The 25,288-nt window shown below is 45.5% G+C and overlaps 1 protein-coding gene across 1 annotated transcript in view; it reads left to right on the top strand.

Moving 5' to 3' along the window:
* Positions 1-25,288, top strand: part of MBD2 (methyl-CpG binding domain protein 2) — a 108,347-nt gene that overhangs the window by 35,272 nt on the left and 47,787 nt on the right. The window contains exons 2-3 of the mRNA XM_073619869.1: positions 2,817-2,976; positions 25,118-25,255. Of these exons, the coding sequence (XP_073475970.1) occupies positions 2,817-2,976; positions 25,118-25,255 (298 nt within the window). The remainder of the gene's footprint in view (positions 1-2,816; positions 2,977-25,117; positions 25,256-25,288) is intronic.

Genomic DNA, 25,288 nt, shown 5'->3' with positions numbered 1-25,288 from the left:
TGCTCTCCTGGAGCTACGGTGCCGCCGCGCCCTGCTCTCCTGGAGCTACGGTGCCGCCGCGCCCTGCTCTCCTGGAGCTACGGTGCCGCCGCGCCCTGCTCTCCTGGAGCTACGGTGCCGCCGCGCCCTGCTCTCCTGGAGCTACGGTGCCGCCGCGCCCTGCTCTCCTGGAGCTACGGTGCCGCCGCGCCCTGCTCTGCTTCTGCCCCCGGGGCCTCTGTGCCCTACTATCTTGCCTCCTACCCCCCCTAAAAACCCAGTGTGTTCAAATTGCACACTATGACTAGTATTTTACAAAGGCAGATTCACACTTAGATGGTTGAATACGTATGAGTCATCTTCATGAATGTATTTTCTCGCATGCCACAGTCATTAGCAATGACTTTGTGTATGAGCCGCAGTTGTGTGTTCTCAGGCTGCGCTGTCACGAAGTTTACACCAGGAATAAAAAGTATAAAGTTGTTCTTTTTCTAAGATGCTTTTCGTGTCCAAGAGGATTAACGTTGGGGGTAAGCTGACCTTGTGTGATCAGAATGAATTGTAAGTAGGACAGATGAACCCTGGGTGTCAGGGGGTTAAACAGTGACACTACGCCCTTTGTTATACAGCGGGCAGCAGCCTGTCCTGCCAGCCAACCCTGTGACCAGTTACAATGTACCAGCCCAAGCTGCAAAGGAAACTACTAAAAGCAATAAAAATATGAAAGCAATCAGTTAAATGTCAAAAATCTTTAAATTTAAACAGTTAAAAGCCTTGTCTCTGTATAACATTACTGTATTGTGTACATTGGTAGTGGTCATGTTTTTTCTCATTTCATATGCAGGCTCTGCTTCCTGCCTATTAGTGTACGTTGGTTGTACCTTACTTCATGCTCTTATTTCCCTGCAAGACTACCAGACAAGGCCTGACTGAAAACCATAATCTCTCTGCACTGCGCTATGATGTTAAACACCCACAAAACTCGTAGCAAAAGACTGTGGCTAAAAAAACAAAACAAAAAAACAACAACAAACACTTCATACAGCCTTTTTGCAAGATGATGGGCCAAGGGGAATAAAATACTTACAGTACGATTTATCTAAATTCAAAAATAAAATTTCATATATTTCAACTTATTGGTTCTTAGATGTGGTCACTACATCAGTGTTTGTTTGTTTTTTTTTTTCAGGATTTTGACCTTTTTTTATTTCCACTTTGTGATCCTGTCAAGTAACACAATTCCTGTCCTAGGATGACCACTCTCACTAAAGCTAGCCATAGATGGATCGACTCTCTGCCAGTTCAGCAGGCACCTGCCGAGATTCGATCCATCTATGGGCAGGCTGGTTGTACTGACCTGGATCCATCGACTTCAGTACGACTGGCCTGCGATTACATGCCAGTGTCTATAGCTGCCAGCAGTGATCATTGTGTTCTGCCGGCTCCCCACCGGTAGAACACAATAGCACTGCAGGAGGAAATCCTCCATCAACACTGACTGTGTTGATAGGGGAATTAAGCAATTTACTTTCCTGAAACCCACGATTGCAGGAAAGAAAATTACATCATCTATAGCTTGCAAAAATAGGATGGGGTATGAAACCCTGCCCCTTTGTATTTTTTTTGTAACAAAGAGGAGTGTGGTCCTGTAGTCCTCAGAGATAGCTTTGAAAATGTATAACCGTCACCAGAGGTGGAGATCACAGGAAGTTATCAGCTCACACGATTTCAGGCAGGATCAACAGGATTTTTTTTTACTTATCAGATGGTTATAACAAAACTCTTTCAATGGTGTAACTAGCGAACCAATGTAGACCAAACGTATACATAAACCACCTCTGACCCGATCAGAAAGCCATTAGATTATATAAGGCTGTGGCTAGACTAAAACGGAGAATATGATCACCTTGTCTTAGGTCTGGGGTGTTTAATGTATACATGTTAGGGAGAGGACGGCTCGATCAATGAGGGAATAAGGTTTCCAATTTAAAAGGTCAGTCAGGTCGAATTGAATATTTCAGTTCTAAGCAATCTGGTGGGATGAGTCGCCCACTTTCTTTTCTGGTGGGGACTTTGATAGTGAGATTTCCTTGAGAATAGTTCTAGATCTCTTGAAATCTGTCTTGGAGTTTAAGGTGCTCAGACCCCCTTTTAAGTTCTTCCCATTCCTCCTGTTGCATTTTCTATAATATAAAAGAAACTAAAAATCTTACAAGGACAATGGGATTGATTTTTATAAAGGCCTTGGTAGGTGAGAAAACATGACACATCAACCACACATCTCTCGGATGTATAAGAAACCATGTGTTTTGAGAGGTAGCTTGAGAATCGAGAATGAATATTAGAAACTGAGGGGAGAACCAATGTTTAGAAATGCAAAAAAAAAAAAGTGTCTATCACATCACTTGACGCATCTCCCTTATTTTATCTTACTAGCTTATCAGAATATCTTGGTCACCTGATTCACTTACAGCTTGTTTAATCACCTATTGAATTGGAGAACCTTTGGATCCCAGAGGAGACATCTCTCCATTCGGTGGTTCTATCTCTACATTGTTATGGTAGAACCTTTGGATCCCAGAGGAGACATTTCCTTTCAGTGGTTCTATCTCTACATTGGTATGGTAGAGTCAGAAAACCCTGTGAAGAGGTCTTCCCTTCAGGATCTGAGTTTTTTTAATAAAATGAGTGCTTAAACCTCTTGGTGTTCGTCCTACGACACATTTTATTTGGACGTTCAAAGATTCACCTGAAGCTTCTTGGAGTTGCAGGAGTTGATACTTAGATAAGTCCCCCTGTGATTCCAGAACCATACTAAAGTATTTTCTTCTTTCTAGTCCGAGCGGTAAGAAGTTCAGAAGCAAGCCTCAGTTGTCCAGGTACCTGGGGAACTCTGTTGACCTCAGCTGTTTTGACTTCAGAACGGGAAAGATGATGCCCAGTAAATTGCAGAAGAACAAACAGAGACTAAGAAATGATCCTCTCAATCAAACCAAGGTTGGTTAGAAGCTCCGCTGCCATTGTAGTGCTTATATATAGGCTTTCCATGTACCCTTTAAGATATATGAAGATGTTTTCAGTCCAGGAACGGCTATCATTGTTTCCTGGGGGTGGCCATCAGAGCCTCACTGGTAGAAAGGAAATAACCTAATCCACTGGGTTTGCAATTTAATGAGCATCTGTGTTTTTTATATTAAGAAAAAGAATAGTTATCCTTTAACCTAGCCAAGCCTAACATTCTTTCACCTTGACCCCTGCCTCACCCTCTCCATGCTGTCTATACCTATGCTACTTATACCCTGTTGTCCTTAACTCAGCAGATCAACAAGTGACCTGATGCAGACCCATGGCTTACGCTGGGCTTGGGTGTCGCTCCTGTCCTCTTTTTTGAGCCGGTGGGGATGTGCAGTATTACACATCCTTACAGACATACAAAGCTACAACTCCTGCACCAGGTTTCTTACTGATCTGAGGTATGTACAAGCTTAAAATCTCACTGTACTATGGACTGCTATTAAATGTACCCACGCAGTGAGGTTCCCCACCCCAAGTGAGGTTACGTGCTTGTTTGGCTGAGGGGAACAAAATAAATACGGTTGTTTACCCTCTTCCTTGCTTTCCTGGCAGCCAGTGCTCTCTCCCACTCTCCGATACTCTAGAATCTGGGCATGCTCTCAAAATCTTCCAGTACAGTATAGTGAAAGAATGCCGGTTCTGTATTGTATGTGATGACATCAGAGTGCTGCAACTAGCTGGTCAGTCACTGAAATGGCTTCAGGTTATTGGTTGTATGGAGAAAAGCCTGCAAGAGCTTCCCCCTAGGCCAGTGTAGTGGGGACCCCACTGCATGAAGAAATTTAACAGCCTGGATTGGAGCTTTTAGGGTGGCTGTTGGGCTTAGCTTGGTTAATTTACCTGTCCTTTAAAACTTGAAGGGGGTGGATAGCAGAGGGTAGACACTGTATTTGGCTCTTTCAGCTATAAAGCTTTAGGTCTATTTTGAAAGTGTAATGTATAAACCTGCTTTAGTCCTGTGCGTCTCCATGTTGTTTGCTGGTAGACATGGCCATTTAAAACTAAACTTCTGGCAAGCCGCTAAATTTTGTTGCCAAAAGATTTGGCACTCTGTGAAGTTTTGTGATCTGAGCACCTCAGGCCAGACCGTTTAGCCAGGTCCATAGGGTTAGCTGAACTCCAGACAGTATAAGAAACAATTGATGTGGTTGTGTGTTATATATTAATAATACATTACCACGTGTTAATAAAAATTATTAAGATTCTTAAAGTGTTTCTAAAAGCTTAAAAGGGAAGTATGGGATATAAAAAAAATAAAATTAATAAATAATTAATAAAAAATGTACTTGCCTAGGTGGATGCAGCATTGATCTGATGCTGCATCTGTCCCGTCCCCTCATACACTGCTGATTGCTCAGTTCTCCCCTCCACTCTTAGCAGAGAGCTGTGACAGTCAGTCTATGGCTCTCTGCTCTGCCCCTCCAGTGCTCACTGGAGCGCTGGGGCTGGGGGAGGAGACAGGAGCAGCTGGCTCAGTCTTCCAGCAATGCAGCTGAGAGGTTGAGCCAGCTGCCGGTCCAGGCATCTTGGTGGATCCCAACTGTAAAGTCAGGATCTTTCTCCAGCCTGGACAGGCTAAGTGGTGTCAGCTGACAGCATACTTTAGCCTGCTGTCGGCTGAAAATGGGTCACAGGGTTGCAGAACGGGCTGCACAACTGTGATCCATGGGGGAAGTAGGGCTTATAAAGCTTTGGTCCTACTTGTTTTTTTTAAAGGGGAAAACCTTTAGGACTCTTTCACACTGCCGTGACTTAAAAGTCGCACGATGTTGCTGCGATTTCAGGGAATTCCTGTATAAACTTGATGTCTATGGACCTCAACTCGCATCAAAGTCGGACCAAAGTAGTACAGGGACTACTTTAAAGTTGGCGCAACCTGAAGTCGCAGAGATATGAATGGTAACCATTGGAAATCATGGGGTACGACTTGTCATGTGACTTTGAGGTTCCAAGTCGCGGGACAAGTCGCACAGGTGTGAAAGGGACCTTAAGGTTTTTTAATGCATTTTCTGCATTAAGGTAAAAAAATCTTCTGTGCTACAGGATCCTCTCCAGGAACAAGTATGTAGGCCAGTCAAGTCACAAAAATGTCAGAAGTCCTTATATGTGCACTTGTTCTAGGTCAGTGATTCATCTGTGAGTGATCAGCCCTGAACGCAGACAGCCTGCTTGGGGTTCTTGCATGTAATTGGAGTTGGGCCCATTCACAGGTGTGACTTTGGCTTTAGAATCTCAGAATCCTAAAGGGTTCAGATGTTTTCACCTTTAGGCCCCTTTTACATGAGCGAGCCAGACCTGAGGTTCATGCATTCCTATAGACAGGACTTGTGACCATTTACAAACCTGCGGGTCTGATCCGGTCCGCTAAAAATGAACTGAAGGGTCCTCTTCCATTTTTAGGGGGATTAAATTATAGAGTAGTCGGTTGTAAACGGGCAGCGGCGTCTGTTTACTCCCGGCTGCCCTAGAGCAGAGCAGGCTCTGTGCCTGCTCTGCAGAAAATGAGCAGACATGGATTTTTCATACCTTCCAATCAGCAGAGGATCTGTGAGCTGATCGGAAAAGAATCCACCCTGTGTGAAAGAGGCCTTATCCTGATTACATTTAAAGTGATACTAAACACACGCTGTTTAACCCCTTCAGATCCGCGCTATAGCCGAATGACGGCTACAGCGTGGATCTGCTTTGCCGGGAGGCCGTCAATAGACGTCCTCCCCCTTTGCATGCTCGCCACGATCCCCTGAAGGGGGTCAATGAGACTCGAGTGATCACAGATCGGAATAAGGGGTCGATTCCGACCCCTTACCACGTGATCAGCTGTCAGCCAGTGACAGCTGATCACGTGATGTAAACAGAAGATCGGTAATCTGTTATTTTTTTTTCTTCTCGCGCTGACAGCGTGAGGAGAAAAAAAAGCCGATCACCAGCTTCTGTTGAAGGAACATCGGTCCCGAAGAGGAAGAGGCAAAGCCGTCTCATATGTGCCCACCAGTACCGTTTGCCAGTGCCACGAATCAGTGCCCACCAGTACATAAGTGCCAGCAATCGGTACCACCTATCAATGCCCACCAGTGGTGCCAATCAGTGTCACCTACTAGTGCCGATCAGTGCCACCTATCAATGCCCTTTATTACCACCCATCAGTTCCACCTCTCAGTTCCCACCAATGCCACCCATCAGTGCCGCCTTACAGTATCAGCGTACATCAATGAAGGAGAAAAATTACCTGTTTGCAAAATTTATTACCAAAATCTAAAACTGTTTTGTATTTTTTTTTTTTTTTTTTTTTTTTTTTTTTAATCGGTCTTTTTTAATTTTTTTTAACAAACACCCAGAGGTGATCAAATGCCACCAAAAGAAAGCTCTATTTGTGGGGAAAAAATGATAAAAATTTCATTTGGGTACAGTGTAGCATGACCGCGCAATTGTCATTCAAAGAGTGACAGCGTTAAAAGCTGAAAATTGGTCTGGGCAGGAGGGGGGTTTAGGTGCCCTGTAAGCAAGTGGTTAATTTACATTGTTCCTTCTATTTCTGTATGTGGATAATAGCACTGTAATTTTTTTTTTTAATAAAAAAAAAATATAAGTGCCTTTTTCCTAATGGATATCCAGCTGCCACATGACACAGCTCTTTCCCAGCCTCTCTGCAGGGAAATATAAGTAGGAGGAGCTTTTAGTCCTCTGCTGCTGGTCACATGTTCAAAAAAAAAAAAAAAACAGCCTTTGTAATACGGAGCAAAATAAATATCAATAAACTGTTTTTTAAATGCTCTTACAAATATATTTTTGAAATAAAATCTTTTTTATTTTTTTGTCAATAACATGGTGTGGGCGATAGATATGATAGAGAGGAAATGCTCAGGGTAGAAAATACACTGAAAACTGAGCATGTGCAGAGCTGCCAATACTGCTCTGCAAAATCCCCCGATGCATTGGGGATCTGGATAGAAGGGGGATATAAAGATCAACCAGTTTTTTTTTTTTTTTTTTTTTTTTTTTCAGAAAACGAATCTCATAATGACCAAGTATGAACAGTATGGAATACGGCATTTATTGATAGCTTATGGTGTGGGTTTAGTGACGCTTTAATGGTAAAATTAGTTAGACTGGCAAGAGATGGCAAGTAGTCATCTCTGAAAATACCTGATTAAATGATTGTTATCCTAGGTCTAGGGATGAGAGTAATAATTTAAATGTTCCTGATATTTTGGTGGAAATCAGGACATTTTGGCAAATATTTGGCAAAATAATTTTTATAAAAATTTTTGGAAAATGCATTAGTCCGTTGAGCTGGTGAAATTCAGTTGGTGTTTGGTTATTTTTAATGACCCAGAGAGCTCTAAACAGCATATAAGTAGCAGAAGCTCCTTTCATCTGGACCTGTTCTTGTACCAAAAAAAGACCTCCAATTGGCCTCATTGATTTAGGCCTAGTCACACCTTTGCACTGTGGCTTTGCACGATGCTTTAAGGCGTGGCAGTGTACCTGCTCTACGTGTAGTGCCTTATGGTGTCGTTCTTTATGAATGGTATAATACACTGTACAGTAGATTGCAAAGCACGACACCCTGCAGCATACCACAACGCACGTATTATAGGATGTGACTTCCTGCCTTTGATTTCTCCTCAGTTTGGAGAGATTTTCTCCTATATCCTGTTGTGTCTTTAGAGCAGAGATGAAGGGGAAAGCTTCCCAACAGAACCTTGCTGGAAATTTAAAAACCTGACAGGTTTTATTTAATCCCTATTCTATCCCAATTTGTGGAAAAAATGGTTTAAGTTGGAAGTTTAACTAACGTAAACTCCAAGACTGGCCAGTGTGACTTAATGCAGCATTATTATCTGAGCTTAGTGGTGAAAGCCATGGAATTGCACATAAGGGTGAGATACTACAAAGTATATACTTGCTACGTTTCATTGCCTATGTATGGCCTTGCCAAAATGGCAGATGAGAGGGGAGCAACCTTGCTGAAAGCGATCAAAAAAACCATAATAGTAAATATTCTTAAAGGCAGATAAAGGATATGCAATTACCAATGTGGCTTTTCTACTACTATTAGACTCTGTCGAACCACTGGCCAGAGGGATTGTAGGTACATAAGTCTGTTGGTGGTGGGGCTCGTGAACTTGTTGGTGTGCTGACCCTCCAAGCAAGGGTTTAACAAATGTAAACTCCAAGACTGACTAGGGGTGACTGAATGCAACATTATTATCTGAGCTTAGTGGTGGAAGCCATTGAATTATACCTAAGGGTAAGTTGCAACAAAGTATATGGTACTTGTTACCTTTTCATCGTCTATGAATGGCCTTACCAAATGTACTAGGTATATGAGAGGGGAGCAACCCTGCTGAAAGTGATGAAACAACCATAATCGTAAATGTTCTTTAAAGAAGGATCAAGGAAATGCAATTACCAATGGGGCCTTTCTACTACTATTAGACTCTGTCGAACCACTGGCCAAGAGGGATTGCAGGTAAAAAAGTCTGCCGGTGGTGGGGCCTGTGAACTTGTTAGTGCGCTGAACCTTCAAGCAAGGGGTTAACAAATGTAAACTCCAAGACTGACTAGCGTGACTGAATTCAGCATCATTATCTGAGCTTAGTGGTGAAAGCCATCAAATTGTACATAAGGGTGAGCACTGAAAGAAGACTCGAGTCAGAACTGAAAAATAAAGCTTTGAGATTCATGCAAGGAGCACAAGCTATCTGGCCAAGATTTTTATTCAGGCATTGTTGCAGCACCAGTCTACCCTACTCATTTTTTGTGTTTGAGATCTGAGAACCTTGGCTTGTGATGAAGGGGAGGTATTCCCAGACACACCTACTACAGGGTCCTTGTTGTCTCTCACATACATAAAGCCTGATGGATACATCAAATAGATAAACATCAGTTTTAGGGCTGCATTGGCACAGATGTTCGCCACAGTGTGAATCCTAGCGGCAGGATCTACTGATAATTGCTGCCGGGTTTGACCACTATAGACGAATACTAGAAGCAGCCATCAAGGCAAACCTGTACACTGCAAAGGCAGGCTGTTGGCATCCGTTGCTATTCGTGTCTATTCACAAAGCCAGCGATCACCTTGTATAGTTTATTTTAGTGCAATAGCCTGGTGGACCCTGTGAGTTCCTCATTTGGCCTTTGTTATTACTCCCTTCCTTTTTTTCTTTATCTAGCAATGACTCGCTAAGGTGTTGCTGGAATATTCTCAGAGGTGGAGCCAAGAACTCACGACACACCATTAGTGATAAAATGGGCTTTATTTTAGCAGGAGTAAGTCCTGTGAGGAAAGTGCTGATCAAACCTTTTAATCAATGACAAGGTAATCTGTCAACAATTACACATACATTCTTAAAACAAAGTATATGATGCTTATTACCTTTTCATCGCCTATGTATGGCCTTTCCAAAATGTACTAGGTGGGATGAATGGGGTGCAACCCTAAATATTCTTAAGAGGATAGAGCAGTGGCTTTATCCATTGGGGCGCCGCCCCGCCTATCCATGCGTCCGGACCCCTGACCTACATGCAGGGTGCCGAACCATATAATACAATGGTGTGTGTCGGGACCGTCCACCGCCAAACCCCCCCGACCGATGGAGCACAACACCGTCACTGGGATAAAGGAAATGCAATGAATAGTGTGGCATTTCTACTACTATTAGGCCCTGTCAGTGGGATTGTAGTTACAAAAGTCTGCCAGCAGTTGGGGGCCCTTGGACTCTACATTATTGCACTTATCCTCCAGGCAAGGGTATTTGTCGCATATGAAGTTAGAGTGATGTGGTCTCCTTTTAGATAGAACTCTGCTGGCGGCAGCAAATCACCATGACCGAAACAAATTCAATATATACAAGGGTAGCTAAAGGCCTCTCGCCACCACTGATGCTGCGTAGATGTCACCTGGTCAACAGTCTGTCCCCTGATGGACACTCCCATAGGATGGATTGAGGTAGGTAGCAGGTAGGTTGCACCATGTTGCATGGATGATGGTGGGTGGAAGGTAGTCCCTGCTGTCCCTTGCTATGGATGACTTTCTGATGGCCTCTGTGCTGCTGGCACGTCTCTGCTTGGAGGATGGAAATCATGTGAGGGGTATCCCGCAGGTCCCTGGACTTCCCCTTTCTAGCTTGTACCTCTTCTCCTGGTGGCCTTGTGAGTCCTAGATACTCTGCAGTCTACCTACAGCTCTCTTATTCCCAGGTGCACAGTATCCCCCACCCCATCCCTTCAGGACTCCTGGTAGATCTCTCCACTGAGACTGTCTAGGCAGTTTTCTTTCTCCTGCTCTACTTTTTCCCCCAGACTTTCCCGGGTTTGAGAATCCAGTTCAAGGCCACATATGCGTTTCCCCAAAACCTAAGCTCCATTGGTGGGTTGAAACATGTTGGGGGCGTGGCCTGGTTGGAGCCCAGGCTGAAGCTGTCATACACCTTCCTACGCAGCTTTGCAGAGGTGTGCGACTTCCAGGACTTTCCCCTTTTCCATTAGATGTCTAGCAAGCTCTGTCCTTGTCTGTACTCTAGACGGGTGCAACATAAGAGGACTTGGTGGAGCCTTAAATGGCACCTGTCAATTTTAGTTTGCGTCACATATGCGACCAATCGCAGTTCTGTCCCCTTCTCTCTCTTGGCAGCCTGTCAATCAAAGGTGGAGGAAGCAAAAAGAGGTAATCCAGTGGAGCAGCCACAAAGATGTTGGTGCCAGGACTGTGGCTACCTATGGTTTAAAGGGCTGCCAGCCAGGGCTACATTTATTGAAACCTATGATGGCACAAACAACACTCCCCAGCAATAAACCAAGTAGGGTTATAATGAACTTGTTTTGTATCTTCTTTAGGGTTTGGCTTACTGCCAGGTGTAGCATGCCTTCCATTGGAAGGACTGCAAACTTTTGTCACGTGATTCTGTTCTGCCTCTTTCTCAAATGTGGATGTGGCCACATTGTCCTTTTGTTAGCCGGCACGGCTGGAACCAGGGAACCATCTGATCTGGCTATTTAGAATAAACACATGTCCGCACATGTTAGCTAGTGGTAAAACCAGCAGCAGAAAATAATGAAAGCCATTGCCACCCTGCAAGGCAACCTGTGATGTGAGCTAATTTAGGAGTTGTGTACATGGGCAAAAGCATCCTAATAGGACCTGCCGTGACCTAAGGAATGCGAAACAGGTCGAACGTGTCCTCAGAACTCCACCCTAGAGCGCAGAGGTAAATGTGAATTTGTAGTCCATGTCAAATGCAGGAAAACAACGTTCTTCTACACAAGCCCTAAATAGAAACAGTTTCTTAAATGGAGTGTCCCTTTAAATGCTGCTCCCTTTTATAAGAAATTTTCAAGCCTCTGTCAGAAAAGCATAACTGGATTCCCTCAGCCTTTTTTTTTTTTTTTTTTTCCCCGACAGTAACTGTGCCGTTAAGACATGTGGCAAGACGTGCATTCCTACCATGTTTTTTTGCAGACGTAGCGTAACTTGCGTACCATCATATTGTGTCTCGTTCCGGACCACCGACCAAGAATTGTGTATGGGGTCTTTCATGGCCTCTGTACACAAAGCATTCGTTAATGCAAAATAAACAAAAGCTACTCATACCACTTCCTGTGGAATCTAAGGAGGCTTCAACACGTGGCTTCTCAAAGGTGTGGGTGATTCTGCCTCTGTCAGGAGCAGAATAGAAGACAAAGTGTACAGTATGAACTTATTTAATGCGTAGGGAGATGGCGAGGCTTTAGGTCCCTTTTTGCACTTGTGCGACTTGGGACTGCAAAATCACATGACAAGTCATACCCCATGATTTTCGATGAGTACCGTTCATATCTTTGCGACTTCAAAGTAGTGCCTGCACTACTTTGGTCCGACTCTGATGTGACTTGTGGTCTATAGACCTCAAGATTACACAGGCATTGCTTCAAGTTGCGTGACTTTCAGGTCATACAAGTGTGAAAGGGTCCTTACTGCGAGAAATACGGGGCTGACACTGCTGACCACCTTCTGAAAGTGCTTCGGTAGTGCCTGGCCTGATATAATCATGCAGCCAGTAAAGCCAGAGCTCTAATCAGGGCCGTCTTTAATATTGATTGGACCCTGGGCAAAACTTTTCTTGGGGCCCCCCCCCCATGCAGTTTCGCTCTCCACCTGTTCTGAGACATACAATAAACAGCAGCTGGACTCAAAATCAGTTTACTGAATCAGATCAGGCAGCTATTGCAATTGGTTGCCAGAGGTTACAGTGTATCATTACCGCTCACTGACTGGTTGCTAGAGGTTACAGCACACATTACGGCTCACTGATTAGTTGCTAGAGGTTACAGCACATGATTTCTGCTTGTTGATTGGCTGCTAGTGATTACTGTGGATATGACCTCAGTATACATATTAATATATACATATTAATGCCGCCAGCCGCCGCTATTTATATATGAATGCCGATAATTTACATGTAATCACAGGGTCTGCAGGTGAGTCATCTGTACACCACAAAAGGGCAGAGCTGGGCAGCATTAGTAGCAGCACTTCACACTGAGATATTGGGACACAGCACGGACTAAAACCTCAAGGGACGGGGGTATTCAAACCAGGATAGTTGGCAAGTATGAGGCAGCTGCTTTGGGCCCCACAACAATGACAGGGCCCAGGGCAGCTGCCCCTTTTGCCCTGCCTTAAAAACGGCCCTGGCTCTAATATATTTACCAGTACTGGGCTGTCAATTTAAAGAGTAGCTAAACTTAAAGTGGAACCTCACTCTCCCATTCAGCATTGATTATTTTTAATCTTCATGCTGCTAGCATTAGTACCTATATAGGAAAGTCTAGATTTACTGGTTTTAACCGCTTGCCGACCAGCCGCTGTCATTTTACTGTGGCAGGTCGGCACGATCCCACGAACCGTCGTAGCTGTACGTCAGCTCGCGGGATCGGGATAGCAGGCGCGCACATGCCGCTGCACTGCGGGGGTGCCGATGCCCGTGGCCAAAGGTCGCGATGACCGCCGGCCTTGAGCGATCGCAGGCACGAGGGACAGAACACGGAAATGTGTGTGTAAACGCACAAATCCCTGTTCTGTTCTGAGAGGAGTAACAGATCGCGTGTTCCTATTAGCTAGGAACCACGATCTGTCACTTCCTCTAGTCAGTCCCCTCCCCCTTCAGTTAGAAGCACCCCCCCAGGGAACACAATTAACCCCTTGATTACCCCTAGTGTTAACCCCTTCCCTGCCAGTGACATTTTTACAGTAATCCGTGCATTTTTAATCGCACTGATCGCTGTATAAATGCCAATGGTCCCAAAAATGTGCCAAAATTGTCCGATGTGTCCGCCATAATGTCGCAGTCACGATAAAAATCTCAGATCGCCGCCATTACTAGTAAAAAAAAAATAATAATAAAAATGCTATAAATCTATCCCCTATTTTGTAGACGCTATAACTTTTGCGCAATCCAATCAATATAGGCTTATTGCGATAAATTTTTATTTTTTTTATTTATTTTTTAGTATTTCCTTTTTTTTTTTTTTTTTTTTTTTTAACCAAAAATATGTAGAAGAATACATATTGGCCTAAACTGAGATAATTTTTATTTTTTTTTAAATGGGGAAATTTATTATAGCAGAAATTACAAAATGTTGTTTTTTTTTTTTTTTTTTTTTCAAAATTGTTGCTTTCTATTTATTTTATTGCGCAAAAAATAAAAAATGCAGAGGCGATCAAATGCCACCAAAAAAAAAGGACGTCAATTTTGTGCCGAATTGAAAAAATGGCCCGGTCATTCAGCAGCCAAATTTTTCAGGGGCTGAAGTGGTTAAACTTTTTTTTTATTTACATTTCTTCAGTTATTTCCTGGTTTCTTGCCTAGGCAAATGATGTCATGCATCCCAGGAGTCTTCAGGAGAGGAGGAGGATATTTCTCAGCTAAGCATACCCTCCTGCATGCATGCCTGAGCTAAGGGCAGATGGATTACAGGAAGTAAATGCTACATGAATCATTTGCCCTTACTCCAAATGGCCACAGCCAGAAATGTCACACCTGCAGTTTTTAATTTTTTGCGCTATAAGCAAAAAAAGAGCGACAATTAAAAAAAAAAAAAAAAAAAAAAACACAATATTTTTTACTTTCTGCTATAAGACATTTTCAAAAAAAAAAAAAAAAAGATAAAACAAATGTGCAAATGTATTTATCGGTTTAGGCCGATATATATTCTTCTACATATTTTTGGTAAAAAAAAAATCGCAATAAGCGTGTATTGATTGGTTTGTGCAAAATTTTTTTATAGCGTCTGATAGATAGGTGATAGATTTTTTTTTTTTTTTTTTTTTTTTTTTTTTACTAGCAATAGCAGTGATCAGAGATTTTTAGCAGGACTGCGACATTGCGGCAGACAGATCTGATATTTAACTGACATTTTTGACACTTTTTTTGGGAACCAGTGACATTATTACAGTGATCTGTGCTAAAAATATGCACTGTTATTGTAGTAATGACACTGGCAGCGAAGGGATTAACATCAGGGGCGATCAAGGGGTTAAATGTGTTCCCTGTTTGTGTGTTCTAACTGTATGGGGGACTGTGTGACTGACTGGAGAACCACTCGGATCCATCTTTCCATCTTACAGCTGTGATCTCCCCTGTCAGAACGGGGATTTGCCTTGTTTACACAGGCAGATCCCCATTCTGTCACTGCGGGAAACGATCGTGGGTGGCCAGCGGACATCGAGTCCGCGGGACCCACTGATTGCCCCCCCCCCCCGCTGGCCAATAGGAGCACACGTGCCCACAAAAGCGAGTTTCCGAGCCAACGTACAGCTACGGCGATTTGTAGGAACGTGCCACCTTGCCGCTAGGCTAGGGGATAGGGATGGGCTCTCGTGTGTTCGGATCGTAGTTCCAACCCACCTGAGCAATCCTACCAGAAAGCCCTCCCAGCACACCACCAATCCTAGGCAGAGAGGCATTTCACGGCCTGCAGCTGTAAGTGAAAAGCCTATTTATAGCAAATATGTAATATTTTGCAACTTAGGTGTGATGGCTGCATGTGTTTTTCTTTTTTTCAGGCTTTGTGTCTTTATTTTCACCTGGTGATCCTGCCAGAAATGCACTTCCTGTGTTAGTGTGACACTCGCTGTACTGTATCAATGGAGGAGCACCCTAGGACAAGACTACGGAACAGCTCACTCTCTCCTCTTCTCCAGTACATGTGGGGTGTTCTGTAGCTTTAAAAAATTAACACTGTGGGGTGCACAGTACAGGGAGTATGTCAGGACTATAGAACACCTCCCCCTTCCCTTATCTGCACAACATAGGGGGTTTTCTGTAATTCAGAGATAGCTGGAAACCGTGTAACTTCTAATGCCTCATTCACACTTGCTTTGCTCTCTGAAGAGCTATCTGTGCTCAGATCGCTCTTCAGGGAGCTTTTGACAGGCAGTGAGAAGGTGTTATATCACCACCTCACCGGCTGTTTTATTCATAGAAATGCCAGACTATGGTCGCAACATGGCCCCATTCACTTGGATGGGTCATGTTTGGAAGGCCTCCTCGCCGCCTGTCAAATCTTTCTGAAGAGCAGCTCAGCTGGAACTACGAGGAGATACATATTCCATATAGGACCTCAGATCATATTCTGAGTGTCCTCAATAGGAATCGATCATCAAACTAGACTCCTTGGCCCTTTAATGCCTCCTGCAGCTGCCTGCAGTAAGGTGTTTGGTCATTTGGTGTCTGTCTGACTCCCTGAACCAACATCAATTGCAAACGCCATATCCTGGGAAGGCTCTGTTATTCAACTGGACAGCATCTCCTGAGGAAGCCCCAGCTATAGGGCGAAACATGTTGGGAACCATATCACCATGCTGTACCTACAAGGAATGTATTGTATGAGTCTTTTGTAATGCATTTGCGTTGTTTTTATGAAACGCTTACCTGTTTTTTTTTTGTTTTTTTTTAAGGTGTTTACTTTGATTTTGTAACAAAGAAACACAAGAGAAAAAAAACAACAAAAGAGGGACTGTAATTACAAATGTAAAGTGTACTTAAAATAACCTTTTACATAGTAAAGAGAATGGAACAAAACACTTACCTTTTTAACAGTTATTAATAAAATTTTATATATTTTAATAGTATTTTTATGATTTACTGAACATGCACCTAAAAAATCCCATAACCTCCAAATACAATCTTTCTGAAGAGCAATCCGAACGCCTGTAACTCTTCAGAGATCAAAGGATGCGTGAACGAGCCCTAACACATAACAGTCATTTGAATGAGCTGCCTGGAGCCTAGTACACATGGACCGAATGTCGGGCGACATCAGCCGGTTCAATAAAAAAATGGCTGACATTCGGCCTGTGTGTATGGTCCGACAAGCTGGCCACGCATGATCCCCCTGAGGAAGACACGTGATTAGCCCTGTGTCGTCACATGTAGGGGAGGGGCCAGGACAGTGGAGGAGACAGTTTCATGCTTGTTTGCGCAGACTACTGGCACACATGGGATTGGAAGCTACCTGGAAGAGGTTTTTTGCTACTTTATGCTTTGTATAGTTTTGTGCGCTGGAAGCACCATTAAAATGTGAGTACCCTGATGTTCTTCTTTTTAATTAAAAAAAAAAAAAAAAAAAAAACTTACAAACAAACGATAATACACTTTCCAACCTCTTTTTTATTTTTAACATTGAGGATACCCTCTGTGGATGTAACTGGGATCCTAATGAAAACTTCTTAACTTGGAGCCCAGGATTGGTTCAACAGCTCATGTGAACCAAACTTAGTTGTGTGGTCACACTGCTTGAGGTGAGCGCAGTCACACCGGGGGTGGGGTGGGGGGGGGGGAGCAAAGTCACCTTCTTATTGAACAGGATTTTTCTTCACGAGTCACTTTATGGACTAATATTGCAGGTATGCACTTTAATATCTGAGAATCTGAAGAATTACTGAGGACATTTGTTTTTTTTTATGGACACATTTTATTCAATGGAAGGATTTTTTTCACTGTGAACGTGCTTAATTAACTAATTTTCGGAGCACCATATTTTATATTCATTTCTCTTTTTGTAAACTTAGTATTGATGGTATTGCAAGGATGGAAGGATTTTTTCACTGTGAATTTGCTTGATTTACTAATTTTTTAACTACTTCAGCCCTGGAAGATTTTACCCCCTTCCTGACCAGAGCATTTTTTGCGATTCGGCACTGCGTTTTTAACTGACAATTGCGCAGTCGTGCGATGTTGTACCCAAACAATTTTTTTTCCCCCACAAATAGAGCTTTCTTTTGGTGGTATTTGATCACCTCTGCGGTTTTTATTTTTTGCGCTATAAACAAAAAAGGAGCGACAATTTTGAAAAAAAAGCAATATTTTTTACTTTTTGTTATAATAAATATCCCATAAAAATATATAAAAAAATGATTTTTTTTTCCTCAGTTTAGGCCGATATGTATTCTTCTACATATTTTTGGTAAAAAAAATCGCAATAAACGTGTATTGATTGGTTTGTGCAAAAGTTATAGCGTCTACAAAATAGGGGATAGTTTTATGGCATTTTTATTATAAATTTTTTTTATATTAGTAATGGCGATCTGCGATTTTTATCGGGACTGCAACATTATGGCGGACACATCGGACACTTTTGACACTGTTTTGGGACCATTGTCATTTATACAGCGATCAGTGCTATAAAAATGCATTGATTACTGTGTAAATGACACTGGCAGGGAAGGGGTTACCACTAGGGGGCGATGAAAGGGATAAGTGTGTCCTAGGGAGTGATTCTAACTGTGGGGGGGGGGGGTGGGCTTCCAGTCACATGACAGCGATCACTGCTCCCGATCACAGGGAGTGGTGATCCCTGTCATGTCACAAGGCAGAACGGGGAAATGCCTTGTTTACATAGTTCTGCGGCGCCGGGAGACCGAGATCGAGTCCGCCGGTCCCGCGGGCACGGACACGCTTTACGCTGCGGGCGCACGAGCGCTAGCCCCGCCAATTGAAGGGGACATACAGGTACGCCTATTTGCCCACCGCTGCCATTGTGTCGACATATATCGGCGTGCGACGGTCGGCAAGTTGTTAGCATTCAATTCTCTTTTTTTTTTTTTTTTTTTTTTAGTATTGGTGTTATTATAATAGTACTTTTTTATCATTAAGGCTATTATTGCACAGGGTTGCATTCTCTTTGCTATTTTTAAACCAGTAGCTGACGGCTCCCAATCAGCACTCTCAGCCAGTGGGGGCCGTAGCCTTGTCAGAACAAAATGGAACAGCAGGGGGGGGGGGGGGGGCTGTACTAACATTGGATTGTTAGTACAGCAACTCCAAAACGGAGCTGTAGGTTTTTATTTATGTACTTTAATTTTTTTTATTTTTTGGTCAACCCAACAGAACACACCAAAAAAGGTGCATGTAGCATTTCTGGCAGTGCACCTTACATTTCAGAATGAGAGGCACCACATCATACCAATGTATATAATGTGCATTACCACAACCAATAATGTGAATAAGCCCTTAAACACGAGTGCATGTAGTGCAATGTGTATGTGTATTGGGGTCTTACTTAAAATGAATGGCACAGTAATGCACCACATCTGGCTCCTTGCATTGCGGTGAAACCCTCGTTACCATAACTCGCAGACTCAACGTCTTGGTGAGATGTCCCAGAATCGAGTCTTTTGCATTGAGACAGTTTTAAAAAAAAAAAAAAAAAAAAGGGTTAAATCTTCCAGAGTGAATAAAATGTGGAGCATTGTTGTCCCGCGCTCGCCGCGTCACGCTTTGATGATCTGGAGGGCAGCTGTGCACCTGCGATTGTATCGCTTCCTCTTTCTATAAACAGCAGCGTAGAGATCAGTGAAGTGAGGAACTAAACTGGTTTTCAGTTTACCGTTTCGACTGCTATAAAAGGCCGGCATTTTCAAGCTGTGCGTCCTCTCCAAGCATCGCTCATGCCAAGCGCATCAGACTTTAATGAATCGGGGGGCTGGAGAGCGTATATTAGCTCGGCAAGGGGCATCATTAGCTCTGCAGCAACCCGCATTGACCTCATTTCACTACTTACTAAAGTACTTTGTTAATTCATTTAAAAAATAAGAGGCACAACTACGATATTTGCTTCAATTCATCCAGAAAAAAAAGTGGCATAAATATTTTCTGTCTGCAAAGATTTTATGGATTTTAAACTTGCGCACATGTGTGGAATGGGCTGAATATGTAAGGGTGTGTCACTGCGAGAGTGGAGACCACAGAAGAGCGCATCAGTACAGTGGCGGCGAGTATCAAAGCAAGTGGTGGATGTGATTGCAGTGGCAAGTGAAGTGGGGACATATGTGGGGTCTGTGGTGAGAGCAGGAGACGAGAATTGGGGTCGGTGGTGAGAGCAAGGGACGAGGATTGGGGTCAGTGGTGAGAGCAGGGGAAGAGGATCGGGGTCAGTGGTGAGGGCAGGGGACGAGAATTGGGGTCGATGGTGAGGGCAGGGGATGAGGATTGGGGTCGGTGGTGAGGGCAGGGATGAGGAATGGGGTCATGGTCAGAGCAGGGGACGAGGAATGGGGTCTGTGGTCAGAGAAGGGGACGAAGAATGGGGTCTTGGTGAGAGCAGGGGACGAGGAATGGGGTCTGTGGTCAGAGAAGGGGACGAGGAATGGGGTCTGTGCTGAGAGCAGGGGACGAGGATTGGGGTCTGGTGAGAGCGGGGGGCGAGGATTGGGGTCGGTGGTGAGAGCAGGGGAAGAGGACTGGGGTCTGTGGTTGAGAGAGGGGGAAAGAGGAATGGGGGTCAGTGGTGAGAGCAGGGGACGAGGAATGGGGTTGGTGGTGAGAGCGGGGGGGACGAGGATTGGGGTCGGTGGTGAGAGCAGGGGGAAGAGGAATGGGGTCGGTGGTGAGAGCAGGGGAAGAGGACTGGGGTCGGTGGTGAGAGCAGGGGAAGAGGATTTGGGGTCGGTGGTGAGAGCAGGGGAAGAGGATTTGGGGTCTGTGGTGAGAGCAGGGGGAAGAGGATTTGGGGTCTGTGGTGAGAGCAGGGGGAAGAGGATTTGGGGTCGGTGGTGAGAGCGGGGGGGAAGAGGAATGGGGTCGGTGGTGAGAGCAGGGGAAGAGGATTTGGGGTCTGTGGTGAGAGCAGGGGAAGAGGATTTGGGGTCGGTGGTGAGAGCAGGGGGAAGAGGATTTGGGATCTGTGGTGAGAGCAGGGGGAAGAGGATTTGGGGTCTGTGGTGAGAGCAGGGGGAAGAGGATTTGGGATCTGTGGTGAGAGCAGGGGGAAGAGGATTTGGGATCTGTGGTGAGAGCAGGGGGAAGAGGATTTGGGATCTGTGGTGAGAGCAGGGGGAAGAGGATTTGGGGTCTGTGGTGAGAGCAGGGGGAAGAGGATTTGGGGTCGGTGGTGAGAGCGGGGGGGAAGAGGAATGGGGTCGGTGGTGAGAGCAGGGGGAAGAGGAATGGGGTCGGTGGTGAGAGCAGGGGAAGAGGAATGGGGTCGGTGGTGAGAGCAGGGGAAGAGGAATGGGGTCGGTGGTGAGAGCAGGGGAAGAGGAATGGGGTCTGTGGTGAGAGCAGGAGACAAGAATTGGGGTCGGTGGTGAGAGCAAGGGACGAGGATTGGGGTCAGTGGTGAGGGCAGGGGATGAGGATTGGGGTCGGTGGTGAGGGCAGGGGACGAGGATTGAGATCAGTGGTGAGGGCAGGGATGAGGAATGGGGTCATGGTCAGAGCAGGGGACGAGGAATGGGGTCTGTGGTCAGAGAAGGGGACGAGGAATGGGGTCTTGGTGAGAGCAGGGGACGAGGAATGGGGTCTGTGGTCAGAGAAGGGGACGAGGAATGGGGTCTGTGCTGAGAGCAGGGGACGAGGATTGGGGTCTGGTGAGAGCGGGGGGCGAGGATTGGGGTCGGTGGTGAGAGCGGGGGACGAGGATTGGGGTCGGTGGTGAGAGCAGGGGAAGAGGACTGGGGTCTGTGGTTGAGAGCGGGGGAAAGAGGAATGGGGGTCAGTGGTGAGAGCAGGGGACGAGGAATGGGGTCGGTGGTGAGAGCGGGGGGGACGAGGATTGGGGTCGGTGGTGAGAGCGGGGGGGACGAGGATTGGGGTCGGTGGTGAGGGCGGGGGGAAGAGGAATGGGGTCGGTGGTGAGAGCAGGGGGAAGAGGAATGGGGTCGGTGGTGAGAGCAGGGGAAGAGGAATGGGGTCGGTGGTGAGAGCAGGGGAAGAGGATTTGGGGTCTGTGGTGAGAGCAGGGGGAAGAGGATTTGGGATCTGTGGTGAGAGCAGGGGGAAGAGGATTTGGGGTCTGTGGTGAGAGCAGGGGGAAGAGGATTTGGGGTCTGTGGTGAGAGCAGGGGGAAGAGGATTTGGGGTCTGTGGTGAGAGCAGGGGGAAGAGGATTTGGGGTCTGTGGTGAGAGCAGGGGACGAGGATTGGGGTCGGTGGTGAGAGCGGGGGACGAGGATTGGGGTCGGTGGTGAGAGCAGGGGGAAGAGGAATGGGGTCGGTGGTGAGAGCAGGGGGAAGAGGAATGGGGTCGGTGGTGAGAGCAGGGGGAAGAGGAATGGGGTCGGAGGTGAGAGCAGGGGGAAGAGGAATGGGGTCGGTGGTGAGAGCAGGGGGAAGAGGAATGGGGTCGGTGGTGAGAGCAGGGGGAAGAGGAATGGGGTCGGTGGTGAGAGCAGGGGGAAGAGGAATGGGGTCGGTGGTGAGAGCAGGGGGAAGAGGAATGGGGTCGGTGGTGAGAGCAGGGGAAGAGGATTTGGGGTCTGTGGTGAGAGCAGGGGAAGAGGAATGGGGTCGGTGGTGAGAGCAGGGGGAAGAGGATTTGGGGTCTGTGGTGAGAGCGGGGGACGAGGAATGGGGTCGGTGGTGAGAGCAGGGGAAGAGGATTTGGGGTCTGTGGTGAGAGCGGGGGACGAGGAATGGGGTCTGTGGTGAGAGCAGGGGAAGAGGATTTGGGGTCTGTGGTGAGAGCGGGGGACGAGGAATGGGGTCGGTGGTGAGAGCGGGGGGAAGAGGGATGGGGTCGGTGGCGAGAGAGGAATGGGGTTACTTATGTCCCAAAACAGCCAACTCCATTCCAGGTTTTTCTGCAATAAAAAAAGATACCTTTTGCGTAGTTGCAATGGACAACCCAATTATTTTTCCGTTTCTTTTTTTTGTGCGTGGGTAAGGGGGGTGTTGTTCGGCCTCTAACCCTGGGTTCACACTACTGCGATGCGGAGACCGGCACGATTCCAGCGCCGGTTCCCGCATCGCTCCTCTACCGCAGGCAGTTCACACTGCCTTGTGCGAACCGCTGCGGGTGTCATTAACAAAGTTAATGAAAGTTAATGACACCCCAAGTTTGGTTCACAGATCGCAGTGTGAACTCGCACAGGAATCGGATCGCATAGGGGAGAATACCCATGCGATCCGATTCTAGTGCGGGGGAAAACAAGTCCCTGCACTATTTTCTGTGCGAATCCAATGCATTTAATCGGCACCTGCGGTGCGGGTGCGAATCACATGAAATCTGAGATTGCGCTAGTGTGAACCCAGGCTTAAGAGACGCTCTCTATCTTTTTAAGAGTAAATCAGAATCTGTAATTGGTCCACATTTATTAATTCACAGAGAAGGGGAGACAACTAAAGCCAATGGGGGTCTCTGGTAGAGGTCGACCGATATGGGCTCCTTTCACACTGCCGCGCCTTAAGTCGTGCGATTTTACCGCAATTTCAGAGAATGCCTGTGTAAACTTGAGGTCTATGGAAGAAAAGTCAGACCAAAGTAGTACAGGGAAGTCGCACATATACGAATGGTTATCATTGGATCTCATGGGAAAGGACTTGTCATGCAACTTTGCAGTCCCAAGCAAGGTGGATGGAGGAATCCTCCCCGCTGTGAGAATACAATAGCACAGGCCACAACTGTCAGATACACTGATCAGAGCTGATTGAATGAGTTTTCCATCAGTCCCATTCGGCAGAAGTCAATCATTAGATCTACTTGTGTCTATTGGGAATGGCCATGGATTGTTAGAGATTTGGCTGATCCATGTTGAACTATACGAAAATAAATCCATCTATGGACAGTTTAAAACAGGGGTAGGCATCCTGGGGCCCACCAGCTGTTGCACAACTACAAGTCCCATCATGCCTCTGGGAGAAATTGTAACTGCCAGCCTTGCAATGCCTCATGGGAAATGTAGTTACACAACAGCTGGAGGGCCCCAGGTTGCCTACCCCCGGATGGCAACCTGGGGCAGGTCCTGGTGGGGGGGGGTTGGAGGGGATGAGTTTTTTTAATTGACTTTTTCATTTTGAATTACAACCCTCCCCCCAGTACCAGACAGAGTTTTTTGTGTGGTTGCTGGAGAAGTTGACCAAGCTGGGTGTACACTAGTAGGTTTTGGAACACAGCATTCAGTACGTTCGGCTTGGTGATTGCCATTTTAAAGTAGTTACAAAATGTATTTGCATTTAACATTCGATTTAGGAACAAATGGACTTTACAGAATGAAAACCACCTGGACTGTTAGGCCCCTTTCACACGGTGCAGACTCGGATTCGATCACAGGGGATGTGTCTGGTGATCCCATGTAGATCTCAGCAGAGCGAGTGGATGACGGGTCCGTGCCCGCTCAGTGTCTGCAGTGTGGACATGGACTGAGCCCACTCTATGGTCTGGCGGGTAAAAACGGACTCCATTGTCTGATTACACCCAACTGCCCTCCGAACCACCTAGACGGAAGAGGATGGATCCCCTTTTTTATTCTATTTTTTTTTAGCCGACCCGATCGGTTCGGAGGTAGGTGGGTGCAAATGGACACAAGTCTGACACCCGCTGGCCCACAGGGGTAAATGGAGGGTCCGATCAGGTACGTCTGAAAAACTAACAGGCGGATCAGATTGGGCCCTTTATGTGAAAGTGGCCTTAGAAATTCTTTCATTTGAGAAAAATTTTCTATCCTGTTCCCTTCGCATTTTCTTATCACTTGTAGTCAATTTGAACCCGCTAACGATCAGAAAATCAAACGTTCTGAAAGGTGAAGTAAACCCATCGATTTTAGTTTAAAAAAAAAAAAAAACGGGAATGCTTGCTAACTGTCACATTTGCTTGAGCTTTCAACCAAACTGTCAAATCATCAAATGACTGAGGTCATAACTGATCACATGTGCAGCTTCATGACCATTGAAGATCAAACAGAGGCCAAGATGGCAACTTCCTTGATTTGAAACAGATAGGAGGGTTTAGTTCCGCTTTTAAAGATAAAAACTTCTAAGGAAAATCTGCTAGTGAGGAGCTTTACATCTTTAAATTCAGATGTCACCAAGTTCCATTGATGGATTCTGTAGAAATTGGAATAAGAAAATAGGAAAATGAAGCTTTCCCTGAGCTGTTTTTGCATCAACTGGTGATCTAGTGGAGGTGGTGGGCTCTAGTAAATCGTCCAATATTTGTTCTGCCAGTAGCCCTGTTGGTACCACCCTGCATGGCAGAGTTGACTTTCGCTAAGGACCTGGAAGAAAATTTTCAGCCAAACAGCGATTGCATCCAATCAGATTCAGCCACTGTTCAGATATTCTGACATATGCAGATGCTGGCTGTCAGAATACAATAAGCCAGCATTGCAGATTTGTCTGTCCGCTCTGTTTTGGCTGTATAGGGGGTCTGGTGGTTTCTCTTGTTTTTACGTCCTTTTTTTGTGTGGTCTGTTTTTCTTTTGGAAGATTTCACTTCCTTTCCCAGAGACACAATGGGAAGTGAAAGGAAATATCTTCAAAGTGAGGGGTAATCCCCTCTCAGGAAGTTGTCACCAGATCAGATTTCCTCTCCATTCTTGTTTTGGTGATGGGGTAAATTTTTGGCTTTCCCATCACTTACTCTATGACAATAATAGGCCATCAGGACAAACGTAGAGGTCAGCGGAAACATAGAAAACCGTAAAACCTGACGGAGGTTCTATCCCTTTGTCAATGCATCAAATTCTAAAAGAAAATGGTTTGGCTGAATAGATTTCATGATTAGACAGAGCTTACTATTTTCATACTGTCTGCAATCATAATTGACAATAGTCATTGTTTACTGTACTTCTTTATCTTCATAGAATAAACCAGACTTGAATACAACCCTACCCATCCGTCAGACGGCTTCAATCTTCAAGCAACCCGTTACCAAGATCACCCATCACCCCAACAATAAAGTCAAGTCTGATCCCCAGCGGGTTATCGAGCAACCTCGCCAGGTAAGCAAATCCCTGATGGGTGTCACAGGGACA

Source organism: Aquarana catesbeiana, linkage group LG01 (genome assembly GCF_042186555.1).
Source record: "Aquarana catesbeiana isolate 2022-GZ linkage group LG01, ASM4218655v1, whole genome shotgun sequence".
NCBI lineage: Eukaryota > Metazoa > Chordata > Amphibia > Anura > Ranidae > Aquarana > Aquarana catesbeiana.
Note: the sequence above shows the minus strand (reverse complement) of the source record. Positions and strands in the feature narration are given on the sequence as shown.